The 20868-nt window shown below is 39.6% G+C and overlaps 1 protein-coding gene across 3 annotated transcripts in view; it reads right to left on the bottom strand.

The window, feature by feature from the left end:
• The window catches only part of LAMA3 (laminin subunit alpha 3), a 308158-nt gene that overhangs the window by 71424 nt on the left and 215866 nt on the right, over positions 1-20868 (bottom strand). For 2 of the 3 annotated variants that reach the window (XM_066246337.1, XM_066246338.1), the window contains 3 exons: positions 11800-11898; positions 9569-9652; positions 3338-3568 (listed from right to left, as the gene is read on the bottom strand). In XM_066246337.1, coding sequence (XP_066102434.1) covers positions 3338-3568; positions 9569-9652; positions 11800-11898 — 414 coding nt within the window. Of the gene's footprint in view, positions 1-2002; positions 2407-3337; positions 3569-9568; positions 9653-11799; positions 11899-20868 lie in introns of those variants that run through there. The other variant, XM_066246339.1, reaches the window with a different exon arrangement.

Below are 20868 nucleotides of genomic sequence, written 5' to 3'. Positions count from 1 at the left end.
TCTCATTCAATATCACTTTGATTATTCCATCTCGAATATACTGTTTCTTTCCAGTGTAACACAAGTTATTATTGATCATATGAATGAAAAAACTTATACTTTTTTTGATGAACTGATATACTTTTGAAAAATATTCTAGTTAAGAATAGCCCCAATAGAAAAAAAAAGCAATTATTCTTACGCCAGCCACTAAAAAATTATTTAGAGTTCTGACTTGAAACAGAATTATAGACATTTTCATTATCTTGGCAGAGCAAACCAGTATGATATCTATGCCCTATCTTTAAAGCATCAGGAAAAGTTAATATTTCAAGATAAAAAAATCTTTTCTCTAATCCTCTTTAAACAGCATATATAGGTAAGACCCTGAAACTGCAGCCCAGGGAAATCTTGAACCATTCATGCTGATTCATCCATGGCCATAAAGGTCTCTCCCGGGTCACGTGCAGTAGAGGGAGAAGCCAACGGGACAGGGCTGTAGGAAGAAGCCTCCTGTTCTCCCCAGAGTGGAATATTCCACTTGCTGTTAGGAGCTTCTTCCAAAATCACCAGTAACTATAAATTATACAGAATAACAACACTATAATTTCCAATATATGTTTTTCTTCAGCTATTAGAAACCATGTTTAGGGAAAAAAAAAAAAGAAAGAAAAACTCGCAAAAAATGAGATTATGTGTTATATGAATAGGCTTGTCGAAAGGAGAATCAAGTATGAAAGGAATGTTCTTTAGCTGAAGGCACGACTGGGAGATACGTTCAAAGGAAATTCAGCCAATGATGGTATGATCATATTTGCAAACAAATCATCTCTGCTAATAAGGAGCAAGTGCCTTATAATTATCACCACATATCACATTACATACTTACACAATAATCATATTTAGTAAAGAGCAAATTATCCAAATAAATAACTATATTGGGTTTGTTTGCAACAACATACCCAAGTAAAAGCCTTAATTAAACATGCTTGGGGGGGGGCGAGAATAGTTTATCCTGATTAAAGTTAAATCACCCATTTGAATTTGCTTTTGATTCTAATTAGAAGAAGTACTTTGCAAGAGTTATATGTCATGTAACTCTCAAATAAAACATTTATCAATTACTGAAATATCATGTTCTCACTTCTATAAAGCACACAAACTCCTCATTTTCCATAAAATTCAGTTCAAGTATTCAGATTGTATTAAAGACTTACTCTAACTTAACTTGGGGTGGTGAACACACAATACAATATACAGGTGGTATATTACAGATTGTACACCTGAAACCTATATAACTTAAATAATCAATGTCATCCCAATAAATTCAATAAAAAATAAAAATATTTACTCTAAATGACAGTTAAATGTATCCTAGTATATTATTTCAGTTAAAGGGGTTTTGCAGCTGATCATTTTTTAAGTGATAACTTTGCAGGATAACTTTCCAATCAACTTTTATAGTACAGATGATAAAACTGTGACTCTGTCAAGTTTCCAAGGCTATTCCAGCAGCCACAGATTCTGTCTCTCTGTGGAGACATCCATGTAACCTCCAGGAAGTTTAAAGAGAGAGAACAGAACGTGTAAGTGTTTAATGCCTGGCAAATTGAAGCACGTCTGGTAGTACGGTCTCATCACTTTTTTAAAACACGAATTTCACTGATTCTAATGTTTTACTTTATGGGTAATTTTTTCTTCCAAGCAATATTTGAAAGCCTTTTGGCATTGTACTCTTGTCTTGAGGCTAGGGTTACTCTCAAAAGGGCACAAAGTTTCATAGCATATTAACATCCCACAAGTATTCAAACTCTGAGCTGTCTCTGTGCTTCCAGGTGGGCTGATGTTTATAGGGTTTGTGGTTAACAGCTCAGGAGAGCAATCTGTTAGGCACCGCAGTAAACACTGCCACTCAGGGACTGGCCCCTCCCCCAGCTCACCCCTTATTTATCTGTCTAACTTAAAGTGTCACAGAGCTGAGGACCCTTCCCCATCCCAAACCAAAATTTAAAAGGGACATTACCTGGCCGGGTTTAAACTCCACATAACTTGCTTGCAGGTTACCTTGACCGGAAGGCTGAAGAAATGCTACCCTTTGCTGCGGTGAGTTGTATCCCAAACACTGCCCCAGGACTGCCCCAAAGATCCACAGCCATCTGGCTCTGCGGGTTGCCCACCTCACTTCTGGGGGCATGCTGGTCCCTGGGCGTCCTGCTGGCTGCACACAAACCTCTGCCTCTTCCTCTTATACCAGCCCTTCCTGCTCAGTGCCCAGGCCCGCCTGACTCAGGTAAGGCAGGCTGTCTGCGGCAGGAGGCCCCACCTGTAAACTTCACCCATGAGTCAGCCCATGAGCGAACACACATAACAGTTCCACAGGGAAGCGCACCGCTCTGTAATCCCTGCAAGGTGTGGCAGGCATCACCTTCTACCCACCTCGCCTCCCAGACAGTCTGCACGGGCCGATTAAAGCAGCTGCAAATCACAGGCTGAGTCACAGGCAAAGAGCACGCCCTGGGCAGGAGGGTAACAACCCAGAGGTTCCACTCTTTCCCCGGGGCTGTGTGTTTTATTTCATCAGGTTAGAAAAGAGATAGAAGGCAGGGGAAGAATGAAGGCCTGTGTGTGCTGAATATTATAAGACAGGAGTCCCCAGAAAACCACTTCAGGTAATATATTTGTAGATAACAAAACAAAACAATGCTTATGTGCAGATCACCCTGGGTTTTTCTACTCTCAAGGGGTCAGGAGAGAAAACAAAGTATGTCTATGGAACACACAAAATGACTATTCCCAAATAACTATACTAACCATTATGGTTTCCCCCCTCTGCTTAGGAAGAGAAGAGATTTACGGCCTGAGATAGGAAATTGCTTTATTTTATGGCACATTTTAATAACCTGAAGACAAAGCAGTGCAGCTGGGCCTCAGATGAGGACGGGCAGCTAGCTAGAAAACGAGACTGAGATTGCCCCTTGAAGAATCAGGCCCTGATCTGGATTTGAACTCTACTGGGGGTGTTGGTAAGAGGGAGGCCTTGAGTTAGAGAAAGGCATGAAAGCTTCGGTCAGCTGCAGGGAAAGCAGTAGCTCAAATACTAGGGTGCCAACTGGCCGGCTCCTCCCTGATTTTCAGGACCCGCGGGGACCCACTGGGCTCCTGTGGCTTTCTTGTGGAATTTGAGACTTCGTGATTTCTTTTCATATTTCATACCTGAATGGGGTCCAGGTCAGATGGAAGCTACAGCCCAGCAGAAACCCGTGTGAGGGAGAAGATGTCCCAGACCGCTCATCCAGGATGCTGGACAGCAGCCAGGAGTCCCCTGGGGGGAATTTCGTGGACTAGGAGAAGTTCCTACCTGACATGAATCACCAGTGTAGTCAGGAGGGCAGGCACACATCTCGACGTTAAGGGCTCTCCGTCCACTTCCGGCGTCTGAGGCCTCCTCCAGCCCCACCCCGCTCAGGGTGAGCCGCTGCGTCTCGGTGAAGTAGAGGCCACGGAGGCGCACGTCTTCCAGTCTAGACAGCACCGCCATCAGCTCGGCCCGGGTCACCGTGGTACCGCTGCTGGCATGCCTGAAGTTTCCCTGCACGGGACAAACAGAGAGGCGAGGTCTGCCTTCCGCAAGCTCACTTACAGGAGTTTCAAAGACGCAGACACCCAGAACGAGTCGAAGAAAAGACTTTGAAAATACATAACAAAAAATAAAATAGGATAGGTTAGTGGAAGATAGTGGATTTACATTTAGGAGTCAGATGTCCTGGGTTATTCCCAAGAAGACAGAATGCCACATGAAGGGGGCCGGGGATGAAGGTAGGAGATAACAAACAATAAAATAAAATGAAAGAATAAAATGAAAATTTCCAGTGTTATGCTTATTTTAAAATGCACTCTTGTTTGTGCAGGCACAAAGTGAGTAAGATAAAGGAGAGAAAGGCATACAGAAACTGAGTCACGTAGCTCAGATCTTTAAACGTACGTAATTGTGACAGAAAGTACAATCTTTTCTTGCACCTACACATTCATATTACGTCTTTTATTCTTTTTTTTTTTTTTTTTTGTATTTTTCTGAAGCTGGAAACGGGGAGAGACAATCAGACAGACTCCCGCATGCGCCCCACCGGGATCCACCCGGCACACCCACCAGGGGCAACGCTCTGCCCACCAGGGGGCGATGCTCTGCCCCTCCGGGGCATTGCTCTGTTGCGACCAGAGCCACTCTAGCGCCTGGGGCAGAGGCCAAGGAGCCATCCCCAGCGCCCTGGCCATCTTTGCTCCAGTGGAGCCTTGGCTGCGGGAGGGGAAGAGAGAGACAGAGAGGAAGGAGTGGGGGAGGGGTGGAGAGGCAGACGGGCGCCCCTCCTGTGTGCCCTGGCCGGGAATCAAACCTGGGACTTCTGTATGCCAGGCCGACGCTCTACCACTGAGCCAACCGGCCAGGGCCACGTCTTTTATTATGGTAATAGACCTATGACAAAAATTACCCCCTTACCCACTTGTAATTGTACACTACAGTACTGTTACTCACATGCACATTGTTGTCAACAGATCCCTACAACTTGATCATCCTGCAAGACTGAAACTACCATTTCCTCCTTCCCCCACCTTGCTGTGCCAGCTCCTGGCAACCACCATTGTGTACTTTCTGTTTCTATGAATTTGAGTGGTTTGAATATCTCTTCTAATTGAAACCATGCAGTATTTTGTTTTTGTGACTGGCTTATTTCACTTAGCATAATATCCTTTAGTTTCATTCATGTTCTAGCCTGTGACAGGAGTTCCTTCCTTTTAAGGTGGAATGATATTACCATATGCAGGCCACATTTTATTTATCCACTAACTGCCGGTAGACACTTCTGTTGTTTATTCCCCTTGGCTATTGTGAATAAGTGCTGTAATGAACATGAGCCTGCAAATCTCTTCAAAAATCCTGTTTTCAATTCTTTGGATATACATCCAGTAATGGCACTGCTGGATCATATGGTCATTCTATTTTTTAATTTTTTTTTTGAGGAACCTCAAAATTGTTTTCCACAGCAACTGCTCAGTTTTATACTTTCCTGATAAGGAAAAGTGTTCTCATTTCTCCACATCCTTGCTAACCCTTGTTATTTTCTGGGTTTTTTTTTATTTATTTAAAAAACTTTTTTTATAGTAGCCATCCTAATGAGTGTGAGATGGTGTCCTGTGGTTTTGATTTGCATTTCTCTAATGAGTTAGTGATGTTAAGCATCTTTTCACATAAAAGCCTGCACTTTTAACTCAGGTTTTGTTGCCTCCTTTGAAGAGTTTCCGTAGCTCTTTAATGGGCATAGTAATCATACCTAATCTCTCAGGACTATCATGAGGATTAAATTAAATTAATGCTATAATGTATCTAAAGTATTTTGCACAGTGCCTAGCATATAGCAGACACGTAATACATGGTGATTACGTTGCTCACAAAAATTAGGGGATATTTTATTGGTTCATATTCATTTTGAAATATCCCCTAATTTTTGTGAGCAGTTTGATATTAATGCATAAATCTAATATTTACATAACTGTAATATTCCCTTATTTTAAGCATATAACTTTTAGTAAATTTACAGATGCAGGCAACCACAATGTAATTGTAGAACATTTTCATCCCCATCCAAAGAACCTCTGTGGCCATTTTTAGTTACTACCCATTCCTACCTCCCGTCCCATGCAACCACTCAGCTACAGCCTGTCTCTATGGACCTGCCCATGCTGGACAATTTATATACATCCCAGCTCGGTTTCAGTAGTATACTAAAACTTGGCTTCCATCTGCTTCATTTCCTCCCCCTGCTCCTTTGTATTGTTGTCATACAACTTATATTTTATACGTTGTATGTTCACCAACACAGATTTATAATTATTGCTTTATGTGGTTGTCTTTGAATTAAGATAGGAGAAAAAGTTACAAGCAAAAAATATATGTACACTGCCTTTTATTTATTTATTTAAATCTTTTTTAATATCTTTTTAAAGACTTTATTCATTTTAGAGAGGAGAGAAAGAGAGAAGGGGGAAGGAGCAGGAAGAATCAACTCTCATATGTGCCTTGACTAGGCAAGTCCAGGGATTTGAACTGGCAACCTCACCTTCCAGGTCAGCACTTTATCCACTGTGCCACCACAGGTCAGGCTGTATACTGCCCTTTTTTTTTTTTGTATTTTTTTTTTCTGAAGCTGGAAACGGGGAGAGACAGTCAGACAGACTCCCGCATGTGCCCGACTGGGATCCACCCGGCACGCCCACCTGGGGCAACGCTCTGCCCACCAGGGGGCGATGCTCTGCCCCTCCGGGGCGTCGCTCTGCCGCGACCAGAACCACTCTAGCGCCTGGGGCAGAGGCCAAGGAGCCATCCCCAGCGCCCGGGCCATCTTTGCTCCAATGGAGCCTTGGCTGCGGGAGGGGAAGAGAGAGACAGAGAGGAAGGAGGGGGGGTGGAGAAGCAAATGGGCGCTTCTCCTGTGTGCCCTGGCCAGGAATCGAACTCGGGTCCCCTGCACGCCAGGCTGACGCTCTACCGCTGAGCCAACCGGCCAGGGCCTGTATACTGCCTTTTATATTTAGCTGTGTAGTTGCCTTTACCAGTGCTCTGTTTTTTATGTGGATTTAAGTTATTGTCTAATGTCCTTTCATTTCAGGATGACTTTTAGTATTTCTTGTAAGGAAGGTTGGCTGTTCGACTTTCATGGTTTCTGGTGAACAATCAGCTGTGATTATCACTGAGGACCCCTTGTATGTGATATAGGGCTTTTTTCATGCTGCTTTCCAGATTCTCTCTGTTTGTTTTTCAGCATTTTAAGTATGATGTTTCTGTAGGCAGATTTCTTACATTTATCATACTTGGAGTTTATTGAAATTCGATGTATATATTAATGATTTGCATCAAATTTGGGAAGTTTTTAGCTATTATTTCTTCAAATATTTTTCCCTTTTCTCTCTCTCTCCTCCTTCTGGCACTTCCATTATGCACATGTTGGTACATTTGTTCTGAATATCTCTGAGAGCCTGGTTTACCTCATCCTTTTTTCATTCTATTCCCCAAATAGATTAACTAAATTGACCTTCTTCAAGTTTGCTCATTCTTTCTTTTTCTTGCTCAGATCTATTGTTGAGCTCTGGTCTTCGCTCTGGCTGCCATAACAAAATACCATATACTAGGTGGCTAAAACAATGGAAACTCATGTTCTCGACAGTTCTGTAGGCTAGATATCCCAGATCAAGTTGCTAGCCAGTTTGGTTCCTGGTAAGAACTCTCTTCCTAGCTTGTAGATGGTCACCTTCTCACTGTCCTTACATGGCTGAAAGAGTGAGCTTCCTGATGTCTACTCTTATAAGGACATACCATAGGACATATATCAATATAATCCCACTGGATCAGTGATTTGCCCTATGACTTCATTTAACCTTATTTATTTCCTTACTCCTAATACAGCCACACTGGGCTTCAACATATGAATTTGGGGAGGTGGGGGGAGCACAATTCAGTCCACAGCAGCCCTTATACTGAATTCTTCATTTAAGTTATTTTACTTTTAATTCCAGAATTTCTATTTGATTTTTCTATATAATTTCTGTTTTTTAATTGATATTCTCTATATAGTGAGACATTGCTTTCATATTTTCCTTTAGTTCTTTAGACAGGCTGTCCTTTAGTTCTTTGACATATTTAAAATGTTGACTTAAAGCCTTTTATTCATGTCTGGGCTTCCTTAGGGACAATGTCCATTTGTTACTCCCCCCCACCATATACAAACCACGTTTTCTTATTTCTTTCCATGTTTTATATATTTTTTTTTGAAAACTGGACATTTAAAATAATATAATGTGGCAACTCTGGAAATAATTTCCCCCCACTTCACTTTTACAGGACTTGTGGCTGTTTGTGGGTTTATTTGATGAGTTCTCTGAACTAATTCTGTAAAGTTTGTCATCTTTGTCCTGAGTGGTCATCAGTTAGCTCAGCAGTCAGCTAATGACTGGACAGAGATTTTCACAAAGGCCTGGAAATAAGACGTCTCCTAGACTTTGCACATGGGCTCTGTGTGCGTGTTGGGGACCCCCTCCAACCCTCAGCCAGGGAGTTGACAACTCTGCTCTAGCTTTACTTCCTGCTTGCACAGAGCCTCAGAGTCAGCCAGAAATTGCTCAGGTATCTCCTGAGAATGCATACAGCCCTCCGTAAGTGAGTGAGTTCTTCTAAGTTTCCAGGATTGTATTAGATCTTTTCAAAGCTCCTATGGATATCACATCCCCCAAATTTTAATTTTATGATTAGCCTATTGTTTCCTCCAACTATTGTCCACCACCTTAGGCAGCCTCAGGGGAAATAACTGGCCCGAAATGTTTCCTGCAGACCCAAGGGAGAGGCTTTTCACATTGGGAAAGCTCTGAGTCAGGTCAAGGAAAGGCAGCCTTGTAGTGGGATCATCCAGAAATCCTCTGGACAGGTCACATCATGACAGTTCTCTGGGAATGAGGCTTCGTAGGAGATCCGATCCTACTCTGTCCCCTCTGGTGGCTTCCAGGTTACTGGCTTTCACTTTGATAGTGGGCTATTGATTTTCAAGGTTACTGTGGAGCTCTTGGGGGGGGGCAGATGGAAATAGAGCAAGTTGAACACCAGTCACAAAACCTGTTGTTCTTTCCAAGATTCATTCATTTTTCTTGAATAAATGTTTTCCAGATTGCTATAAACTTTTAGTTAATTCCCAGAGCTCTTAATAGTTGATTTTGACAATTCAGGCCATCTTTCTCATTGCTTTCATGGAGGAAAGAAATTTTGGAGGTTCTTACTCCAGCATTTTTGCGGGTATCACCTCTCTCATCCAAACACACAATATGTGATCCCTCGTGTCCTGCTTCTTTCATTCAGGATCGTGGTTTTGAGGTTTATCATGTTGTGGTAGGTATCGATACTTTGTTTCATTTATTCCCAAGTAGTTTTCCATTGTAAGATGGATCTGTACACAAATGTTAGAATATGTCTGCAAGTTCAAGGTACTTGAAGAAATATCACCTTGAAGTATTGGAAATATTTAGAAATATAAATGGAACACTATTTTAAAGGAGTAGTTGTAACCAAGTAGGCATAATATAAATATAATATTCTATGATTCAATGAGCTTTCCTTGGTTTATCTATATTGCTCTTGTTGTTTTGACATTAGACGTCTTTGTAGCTTTTCCATCCATTCTTCCCAGCATTTGTTGGACTCACCAGGTCCCAGGCCACCGAGGGGGGCCTGAGGGTGAGAGGGAGCTATGTCATAGCACCCTGTAACTCACAGGGTTTATAAGACAAGGATAATTAACTAGAAAACAGAAGACACGGTCCTCAGTGCCATAAAAAAAATAGTACAAACAAAGTCCTGTGAGGATGAAACTCTGTATAATTTATATAATTTATATTTTAATATATAGACATTATAGTTATATTGATAAGATTAATAAATATTTTAAATTCATATCCTAACTTAAAAAAAACTATGATTGTTTGAAAGAACTCAGTTGCAGAACAAAAGGATCATGAGGAATATGTCCTGTAGGATCTTACATCATGTACATACCTCCACCACCTGCACTCGCCCGTGATGCAGACGGTCTGGCCGTGGGCCACTAGGCTCTTCGTAGGTGATGGACATGTGCCAACCCTGTTTAAAGAAAAACACGTATGCTTGAATCCTGGGGCTGGGGTGTTCTGGAGTTTATAATTGAACTAAGAACAAATTTCTATGGATCTACATTACACGAAGTACCTGATTCTAAAAAATTGCTGAGAATAAGCTGACTGGCAAAAGGTTCAGTGACACGGAAGCTGAAAATAACTACCTAATGCAGTGCATTTTTATAAATAGCAAACCTCAAAATTCTCTTGATTAAAAATGGCTAAAAAGATGGAAAAAAAAATGTTTTAAACCATGCCTTGCGGTCAATACATGAGTTGCTGTCTCCATTACTGCCCATAGGACCTGACTGTGATAGGAATAAAGTGATTCGATGGGTGGTGTGTGCAGGTCAGCAGGGCCTCGAAGTGCAGCCAGCAGAGCCAGGGGGCTTCAGAGCTGGCCCGTGGAGGGGGATCAAGCCCCTCAGCCCTCATCCTCTAGGGCCCAGCCTTGCCCACTCAGCCTCTGCACCCTCTCCTTAACAGGGCACAATAGCAAAGTCAGCACCTACCATCAGCAGTCCCACACAAACACACACACAAGCCGCAGGTTTTCTGTTGTAGCACCAAACCCAAAAGGAACTCATTAGAGCCAGTGTTTCAGAAAGAAGAGCATTGTCTGTGATCACAAATCGTTTAAAACCCTAATCTAAGAAACACGCCCCCGTCGGCTCTTAATTGCAGCACTTTGGAACAAAGCAGCAGAGTGACGTTTCCTAAACCTAAATTCTTTTCCATGTTTGAAGGTGAATCTAAGGAGAAATTTCAATCATCACCTCTCCAAGAAGTCTAACAGTTTGTGTAATAAACTCTTTGGCACTAAAATATAGTTAAACTGATGGCCTGAACTTGAAATACTCTGCAAAAAAACAATGAAACTGATAGCACTGCCAAGACAATATTTTCACTATGGAGCTATTTTTCCTTTGATTATAATTCTAAAACCTTTGGTGCTTCATGCCCAAAGTGTTTTTGCAAAGGTTCTTTTCAGTTTCTAAAACAATAGTTCAATAAATTCAGGTGCTAGTAAACACAAAATATCACGGGGCAGTACCTGAACACACACACACACACACACACACACACACACACAAATCTACCAGAATGTGAGGTCCTCATCTGTGCTGAGGTGTGCGAGCCTCACTAGTCCCTACTGCACACTGAATGACACAGAAACCCCTCGGGAAGCTGTGACTGCACTGCATTAACCATGTACACAACCAGAAGCAGAGTCAAGTTCAGGCTATGGCACCCAGACCATACATTATAGGGGACTCAATGCAGGATGTGACATAGCGCCCTCCCGCTGGGATTTTCTAGTTTACAGTTCTGTTTTGTGTGTCTGACACATAGTGTGTGATGTCATTTTTCTTCTCAAAGAACCAAAGTGGCTCCCCACTGTCTACATCAGGCCAAATTGCTTATCATAGCTTTAAACACCCTCCTGCCTACCCTTCTAGACCTGTCTTTGATGACCCAGCACACAATAATACAGCCAGGTAGGACTGGTCAACCCTTATTAAGCACTAGCTCCTCTGCCTCAGTTTACCTCATTCTCTGCCACTGGAAGGGTGCTTCTCCTCTCATGCCCATGCTTAAAGTACTGGCTTAAAACTAACCTTTTCGATGAAGTCTTCTGAGGGTCTCCTAACTACTTAAGTGTTCACTTGGATCCCAGATCCCACACAGCCTTGTTTGAACTTCACCTCAAATACTTACTGTTCAATGGGTTGTAGGTATTTTTCTTACCTCCCCTCTTAGATTATGCTCTTTTGAGGACAGGGTTTACCTATCCTTTACGAGCCCAGCAACCTGGTCTTGTACACAGGAAGGGCTCAAAAACATTTATGAAACTAAACTGAAAGACAGAATCATTAAAAAAAAAAAAGGTTTAACACGAACTTATGAGAAGGAAGGGTGAGACACTAAGTACAAGGGGAGGGAACAAACGAGAAACCATTTGGGCCTGGGGTGAGCAGGAGCTGAGGGTCCAGAGGAGGCACTGTATGTTCTGAACTTCTCTTTTAGTTTCTACAAAATATTAGGAATGACTTAATCAAAATGTGGTGTAGGTCCATTATCAAGTTGTCCTAAAATCGAATCAGAACATGACCACTGTGTTCTGATACCTACAGTGAGTTGCACATCTGGCTGCTTTTCCAGAAGAACCATGTCACCAGGAAGGCCAAATGACTTGATTTGGTAGGTGAGGTAGCCACCGTATGAGGAAACCTAAAATTGAAATGATATTATCAATAGCACAAACATTAAAAGAGACTATGGCAACATTAGCCCTTCTAAAAAGTACACAGGCACATAAATCTGGAAAGATATACACAATCAACCTGTTAACAATGCTCATTCTTAGAGAATGAAATTGAAGATGGTATTTTAACTTACTACATCATACCTTTTTATATCAATTAAAATGTTTAACATGGACATGGTTGAGTTTTACAAGCAAAAGATACTTCTGTTAATCCTTTGAGTAGTGAGTTTTTTTCATGCTTGCTGACCCCCCGAGAGTGAGATATTTTTCAAAAAATGAAATTAGTCCTAGTTATAGTTTTATTAACTTAAAATAATGTTTGTTTGATAACCAGTTTATGGAAACAAGAACATACATTTGCCTTTTTTTAATGTTGCCTTACACATTTTTAAAATAAATCGATCGTACTCTGATGGTCAGGAGGCATGAGGACGTACATGAATGTTCTTACTACTCAAAGGGTTAAAAAGAAAAATAATAGTCACATGGAAACAAAGAGGATCCTTTATCCTAGGTGACTACTAGAACAGAGTGTTATTTAGTCCATAGCTATTCTAAGAAACCTAGGCCATTGGTTTCTTACTTAACTGAGAGAATTGGTTAATATCTATCCATTACAAAATGAACCTCTGAAAATAAATTTTCAAAAATCTTCCCGAGAGCAGATGGAAGTATTCCCTAAGTGATTAGCCATTCCCCTCAGTACACAGCCATGCCTGCCTATGCCATTAGATGTATGGGCCTTCTCTCAGCGCCCATATGTAGCATGATGATGTTGGAGATGTGGAGGTGAACTGTCATGGTTTTCTGACAGCAACTTCTCTTCTCACCCTTAAAGTAAAACCAACCAAGAAGGAAGGAGTGATTAAGGAATGGAAATCAGAGGCAATATAACATTAGAGCAGGAAGGACAAAATACCCCTACTGGAGAATGCAAATAACTCACAGCAGGGAACGAGTAGCATTTCTGGGCTCCCTATCCACAAAGCTTTACAGAATTATGATCTCAGAGTCTGGAAAAAATTCTAAAGCAACATATTGAATCATCTTGAGTAGAGTTGACCCTTGAACATTGTGGATCTTAGGGGTGCCAACACCCCTTCCTGCACAGTTGAAAATCTGTGTATAACTTTTATCTCTCTAAAACCTTAACTCCTAATTGCCTACTGACAACATAAATATTTGATAATACACATTTTGTGCTGCATATGTAAAAGATACTGTATTCATACAATAAAGTAAGCTAGAGAAAAGAAAATGTTATTAAGAAAATTATAAGGAAAAGAAGATACAGTTAGAGTATGGTATGTATTCATTGATAATGTAAGTTTACGTCTCTTGTTTATAAGATGAAAAAATCCCCATATAAGTGGACCCCCACAGTTCAAACCTGTGTTGTTCAAGGGCCAACTATATTGCCTTTTTTTGCTGGCTAAGGTAGTTTTAAAACTATGTTCCCATAGTCTTTGATATCTTATCTTTTATGAGGTGGAGTTTAATTCTCTCCCCTTGAGTGTGGGCTGGACTTAGTGACTGGCTTCTAATAAATAGAATATGGCAGAAGTGAGGATATGTCATTTCTGAAATTAGGTTATAAAAAGACTGCAACTCCTGCTTTGAATCTATCTATCTATCTATCTATCTATCTATCTATCTATCTATCTATCTGATCTATTTACCTGTCTGTCTCTCTCTCTAGCAGTTGTTTTAGAGAAAGTCAGCTGCCCAATCATAAGGACCCTCAGACAACCTATGGAGAGAGAGCATCATGCAATGAAGAACTGAGACCTCCACTTCACAGCCAGCAAGGAACAGAGACCTGCTGACAACCACATGAGTGAGCTTGGAAGTGAATCCTCCACTACCAGATGACCAGGACCCCAGACAACATTGAGACGACTCTGAACTATCACTCCTGGATTCCTAATGCAGAGACTATGCAAGAAAATATGCAAGATCATAACTGTTCGTTGCTTTAAGATTCAAAGTTGTGGGGTTATTTGTTACACAGTATGACATAACCAGTACATGGGCCCACCATGTGGAGGTGAAGAGGAGTATTACATAAGGGAGAAGTGGGGTTATATGAGAGAAGCAAGGTTCCTCACATTCAAAGGTCAAAACCCATCCTAAGGAAAAAGAATGAAGCTGGGGGCATTACAATACCTGACTTCAAACTGTATTATAGGGCCACGGCAATCAAAACAGCATGGTATTGGCAGAAAAATAGACACTCAGACCAATGGAACAGAATAGAAAGTCCAGAAATAAAACCACATATATATGGTCAAATAATTTTTGATAAAAGCGCCAACAACACACAATGGAGAAAAGAAAGCCTCTCCAACAAATGGTGCTGGGAAAACTGGAAAGCCACATGCAAAAGAATGAAACTCGACTACAGTTTGTCCCCTTGTACTAAAATTAATTCAAAATGGATCAAAGATCTAAATATAAGACCTGAAACAATAAAGTACATAGAAGAAAACATAGGTACTAAACTCATGGACCTTGGTTTTAAAGAGCATTTTATCAATGATAGAAACGTTTTTGAGGAGAGCGACGTCATGGAAATGGCGCTGTGAGAAGCGCGTCCGACAGCTCTCCCCTAAATCACAACAAATTTATCAACTAGAAACAGAAAAATTTATCCTCGGAGCATTCCGGAGTTCCACACAAACTGAAAGCAAAAGGACTGTTATCACTTGAATCTGAAAGACGAGGGTGTGGAGGAAGCTACCGCAGCAGCGACACTCATTCAAGCCGCGAGGGAGTGCGCTTGCGTGCTATCAATAAGACCACCCTCAGATGCCGATAAGAAAGAGGAAATAGAATATTATGGATACAAAAGAAAGAGAGGTAACACAAATAGATGTGGAAAAATCTATGGAGAAAAGACTTAACATATTGGAAGCCTTGGAGCTAAATGACAGAGAATTTAAAATAGAAATCTTAAAAATACTCAGAGAGATACAAGAAAACACAGAAAGGCAATATAGGGAGATCAGAAAACAACTCAATGAACACAAAGAATATATTACCAAGGAAATTGAAACTATAAAAACAAATCAAACAGAAATGAAAAACTCAATTCACGAGCTGAAAAACGAGGTAACAAGCTTAGCTAACAGAACAGCCCAGATTGAAGATAGGATTAGTGAAATAGAAGACAAACAACTTGAGGCACAACAGAGAGAAGAAGAAAGAGACTCAAAAATAATAAAAAATGAGAAAGCCCTACAGGAATTGTCTGACTCCATCAGAAAGAATAACATAAGAATAATAGGTATATCAGAGGGAGAAGAGAAAGAAAATGGAATGGAGAATATACTCAAACAAATAATAGACGAGAACTTCCCAAGCCTGTGGAAGGAACTAAAGCCTCAAATTCAAGAAGCAAACAGAACACCAAGTTTTCTTGACCCCAACAAACCCACTCCAAGGCACATCATAATAAAGATGACACAAACCAATGACAAAGAAAAAATTCTCAAGGCAGCCAGGGAAAAGAAGAGTACAACATATAAAGGAAGGCCTATTAGATTATCATCAGATTTCTCAGCAGAAACTCTACAAGCTAGAAGAGAGTGGACCCCAATATGTAAAGCCCTGAAAGAGAGGAACTTTCAGCCAAGAATACTATACCCATCAAAGCTATCCTTCAAGTATGAAGGAGATATAAAAACATTCACAAATACAGAAAAGATGAGAGAATTTATCAACAGAAAGCCCCCACTCCAGGAAATACTAAGGGGGGTTTTCCAACCAGATTCAAAGAACAAAAGAAAACAACACCACAAGTAACAGCTCCACCAAGAACACAATAAAACCAAACTTAAACTGTGACAACAAAGGAAAAAAAGGGGGAGAGGATGGAGATTAACAGTAGCAAAGGATGATGAAGTGCAGAAATACTTATAAGATAGGGTACTACAATGAATATGGTAGGTACCCTTTTCATTACTTAATGGTAACCACCCTTAAAAAAACCACCACAAAAACACTTGACTTAAAAAAGGTAGCAACAGAGGAAAGAAGTATGGAACACAAACAAACAAAAACAAATGATAGAAAAACAAAAGAGAAGAATCAAACTAGATACAAAACTAACAGAAAGCAATTTATAAAATGGCAGTAGGGAACCCACAAGTGTCAATAATTACACTAAATGTAAATGGATTAAACTTACCAATAAAAAGACACAGAGTAGCAGAATGGATTAAAAAAGAAAATCCAACTATATGCTGCCTACAAGAAACACATCTAAGCAACAAGGATAAAACAAATTCAAAGTGAAAGGCTGGAAAACAATACCCCAAGCAAACAACACCCCAAAAAAAGCAGGTGTAGCAATACTCATATCTAATAATGCTGACTACAAGACAGAAAAAGTACTCAGAGACAAAAATGGTCATTTCATAATGATTAAGGGGAAGTTGAATCAAGAAGACATAACAATCCTTAATATATATGCACCAAACCAAGGAGCACCAAAATATATAAGACAGCTACTTATTGACCTTAAAACAAAAACTAACAAAAATACAATCATACTTGGAGACCTCAATACACCGCTGACGGCTCTAGATCGGTCATCCAAACAGAGAATCAATAAAGATATAGTGGCCTTAAACGAAATACTAGAACACCTGGATATGATAGACATCTACAGGACACTTCATCCCAAAGCAACAGAGTATACATTTTTCTCTAGTGTACATGGAACATTCTCAAGAATTGACCATATGTTGGGCCAGAAAGACAATATCAGCAAATTTAGAAAAATTGAAATTGTACCAAGCATATTTTCTGATCATAAAGCCTTGAAACTAGAATTCAACTGCAAAAAAGAGGGGGAAAAACCCACAAAAATGTGGAAACTAAATAACATACTTCTAAAAAATGAATGGGTCAAAGAAGAAATAAGCGCAGAAATCAAAAGATATATACAGACAAATGAAAATGAAAATACGACATATCAGAATCTCTGGGATGCAGCAAAAGCAGTAATAAGAGGAAAGTTCATATCACTTCAGGCCTATATGAACAAACAAGAGAGAGCCGAAGTAAACCACTTAACTTCACACCTTAAGGAACTAGAAAAAGAAGAACAAAGACAACCCAAAACCAGCCGAAGAAAGGAGATAATAAAAATCAGAGCAGAAATAAATGAAATAGAGAACTGAAAAACTATAGAAAAAATCAATAAAACAAGGAGCTGGTTCTTTGAAAAGATCAATAAAATTGACAAACCCTTGGCAAGACTCACCAAGGAAAAAAGACACAGGACTCAAATAAATAAAATCCAAAATGAAAGAGGAGAGATCACCACAGACATCATAGAAATACAAAGAATTATTGTAGAATACTATGAAAAATTATATGCCACCAAATACAACAATCTAGAAGAAATGGATAAATTCCTAGAACAATACAACCTTCCTAGACTGAGTCATGAAGAAGCAGAAAGCCTAAACAGACCAATCAGCAGGGAGGAAATAGAAAAAACTATTAAAAATCTCCCCAAAAATAAAAGTCCAGGCCCAGACGGTTATACTAGTGAATTCTATCAAACATTGAAAGAAGACTTGGTTCCTATTCTACTCAAAGTCTTCCAAAAAATTGAAGAAGAAGCAATACTTCCAAACACATTTTATGAGGCCAACATAACCCTCATACCAAAACCTGGCAAGGATGGCACAAAGAAAGAAAACTACAGACCAATATCTCTAATGAATACAGATGCTAAAATACTAAACAAAATACTGGCAAACCGAATACAACAACATATTAAAAAAATAATACATCATGATCAAGTGGGATTCATCCCAGAATCTCAAGGATGGTTCAACATACGCAAAACGGTTAACGTAATACACCATATCAACAAAACAAAGAACAAAAACCACATGATCTTATCAATAGATGCAGAAAAGGCTTTTGATAAAATACAACACAATTTTATGTTTAAGACGCTCAACAAAATGGGTATAGAAGGAAAATATCTCAACATGATCAAGGCCATATATGATAAACCATCAGCCAACATCCTATTAAACGGCATAAAACTGAGGACTTTCTACCTTAAATCAGGAACAAGACAGGGTTGTCCACTCTCTCCACTCTTATTCAACGTGGTGCTAGCAGTTCTGGCCAGAGCAATCAGACAAGACAAAGAAATAAAAGGCATCCATATCGGAAAAGAAGAAGTAAAGCTATCACTTTTTGCTGATGATATGATCCTATACATTGAAAACCCGAAGGACTCCACAAAAAGATTATTAGAAACAATCAACCAATACAGTAAGGTCGCAGGATACAAAATTAACATACAAAAGTCCATAGCCTTTCTATATGCCAACAATGAAATATTAGAAAACGAACTCAAAAAAATAATCCCCTTCACGATTGCAACAAAAAAAATAAAATACCTAGGAATAAACATAACAAAGAACGTAAAGGACCTATATAATGAAAATTACAAAGCATTGTTAAGGGAAATTGAAAAAGATACAATGAGATGGAAAAATATTCCTTGTTCTTGGATAGGAAGAATAAATATAATCAAAATGGCCATATTACCCAAAGCAATATACAAATTTAATGCAATTCCCATCAAAATCCCTATGAGATTTTTTAAAGAAATGGAACAAAAAATCATCAGATTTATATGGAACTATAAAAAACCCCGAATAGCCAAAACAATCCTAAGGAAAAAGAATGAAGCTGGGGGCATTACAATACCTGACTTTAAACTATATTATAGGGCCACGACAATCAAAACAGCATGGTATTGGCAAAAAAAATAGACACTCAGACCAATGGAACAGAATAGAAAGCCCAGAAATAAAACCACATATATATGGTCAAATAATCTTTGATAAAGGGGCCAACAACACACAATGGAGAAAAGAAAGCCTCTTCAACAAATGGTGTTGGGAAAACTGGAAAGCCACATGCAAAAGAATGAAACTCGACTACAGCCTGTCCCCGTGTACTAAAATTAATTCAAAATGGATCAAAGACCTAAATATAAGACCTGAAACAATAAAGTACATAGAAGAAGACATAGGTACTAAACTCATGGACCTGGGTTTTAAAGAACATTTTATGAACTTGACTCCAATGGCAAGAGAAGTGAAGGCAAAGATAAATGAATGGGACTACATCAGAATTAAAAGTTTTTGCTCAGCAAGAGAAACTGATATCAAAATAAACAGACAGCCAACTATATGGGAACTGATATTTTCAAATGACAGCTCAGATAAGGGCCTAATATCCAAAATTTACAAAGAACTCATAAAACTCAACAACAAACAAACAAACAATCCAATAAAAAAATGGGAAGAGGACATGAACAGACACTTCTCCCAGGAAGAGATACAAATGGCCAACAGATATATGAAAAGATGCTCAGCTTCATTAGTTATTAGAGAAATGCAAATCAAAACTACAATGAGATACCACCTCACTCCTGTTAGATTAGCTATTATCAACAAGACGGGTAATAGCAAATGTTGGAGAGGCTGTGGAGAAAAAGGAACCCTCATTCACTGTTGGTGGGACTGTAAAGTAGTACAACCATTATGGAGGAAAGTATGGTGGTTCCTCAAAAAACTGCAAATAGAACTACCTTATGACCCAGCAATCCCTCTACTGGGTATATACCCCAAAACCTCAGAAACATTGATACGTGAAGACACATGTAGCCCCATGTTCATTGCAGCACTGTTCACAGTGGCCAAGACATGGAAACAACCAAAAAGCCCTTCAATAGAAGACTGGATAAAGAAGATGTGGCACATATACACTATGGAATACTACTCAGCCATAAGAAATGATGACATCAGATCATTTACAGCAAAATGGTGGGATCTTGATAACATTATAAGGAGTGAAATAAGCAAATCAGAAAAAAACAAGAACTACATGATTCCATACATTGGTGGAACATAAAAATGAGACTAAGAGACATGGACAAGAGTGTGGTGGTTACCAAGGGTGGGGGGGGAGGGAGGACATGGGAGGGAGGGAGAGAGAGAGTTAGGGGGAGGGGGAGGGGCACAGAGAACTAGATAGAGGGTGATGGAGGACAATCTGACTTTGGGCGAGGGGTTTGCAACATAATTTGATGACAAAATAACCCAGACATGTTTTCTTTGAATATATGTACCCTGATTTATTAATGTCATCCCATTACCATTAATAAAAATTTATTAAAAAAAAAAAAAAAAAGAGCATTTTATGAATTTGATGCCAAAGGCAAGAGAAGTGAAGGCAAAGATAAATGAATGGGACTACATCAGACTAAGAAGTTTTTGCTTAGCAAGAGAAACTGATAACAAAGTAAACAGACAGCCAACTAAATGGGAAATTATATTTTCAAACAACAGCTCAGATAAGGGCCTAATATCCAAAATATACAAAGAACTCATAAAACTCAACAACAAACAAACAATCCAATAAAAAAATGGGGAGAGGACATGAACAGACACTTCTCCCAGGAAGAAATACAAATGGCCAACAGATATATGAAAAGATGCTCATCTTCATTAGCTATTAGAGAAATGCAAATCAAAACTGCAATGAGATACCACCTCACTCCTGTTAGATTAGCTATTATCGACAGGACAGGTAATAGCAAGTGTTAGAGAGGCTGTGGAGAAAAAGGAACCCTCATTCACTGTTGGTGGGAATGTAAAGTAGTATAACCATTATGGAAGAAAGTATGGTGGTTCCTCAAAAAAACTGAAAATAGAACTACCGTATGACCCAGCAATCCCTCTACCGGGTATATAACCCCCAAACTCAGACTTTGCTACGTAAAGACACATGTAGCCCCATGTTCATTGCAGCATTGTTCACAGTGGCCAAGACATGGAAACAACCAAAAAGCCCGTCAATAGATGACTGGATAAAGAAGATGTGGCACA

This window comes from Saccopteryx bilineata, chromosome 11 (genome assembly GCF_036850765.1).
Source record: "Saccopteryx bilineata isolate mSacBil1 chromosome 11, mSacBil1_pri_phased_curated, whole genome shotgun sequence".
NCBI classification, from domain to species: Eukaryota; Metazoa; Chordata; class Mammalia; order Chiroptera; family Emballonuridae; genus Saccopteryx; species Saccopteryx bilineata.
The sequence above is the reverse complement of the archived record's forward strand: the minus strand, read 5'-3'. Positions and strand labels throughout refer to the sequence as shown.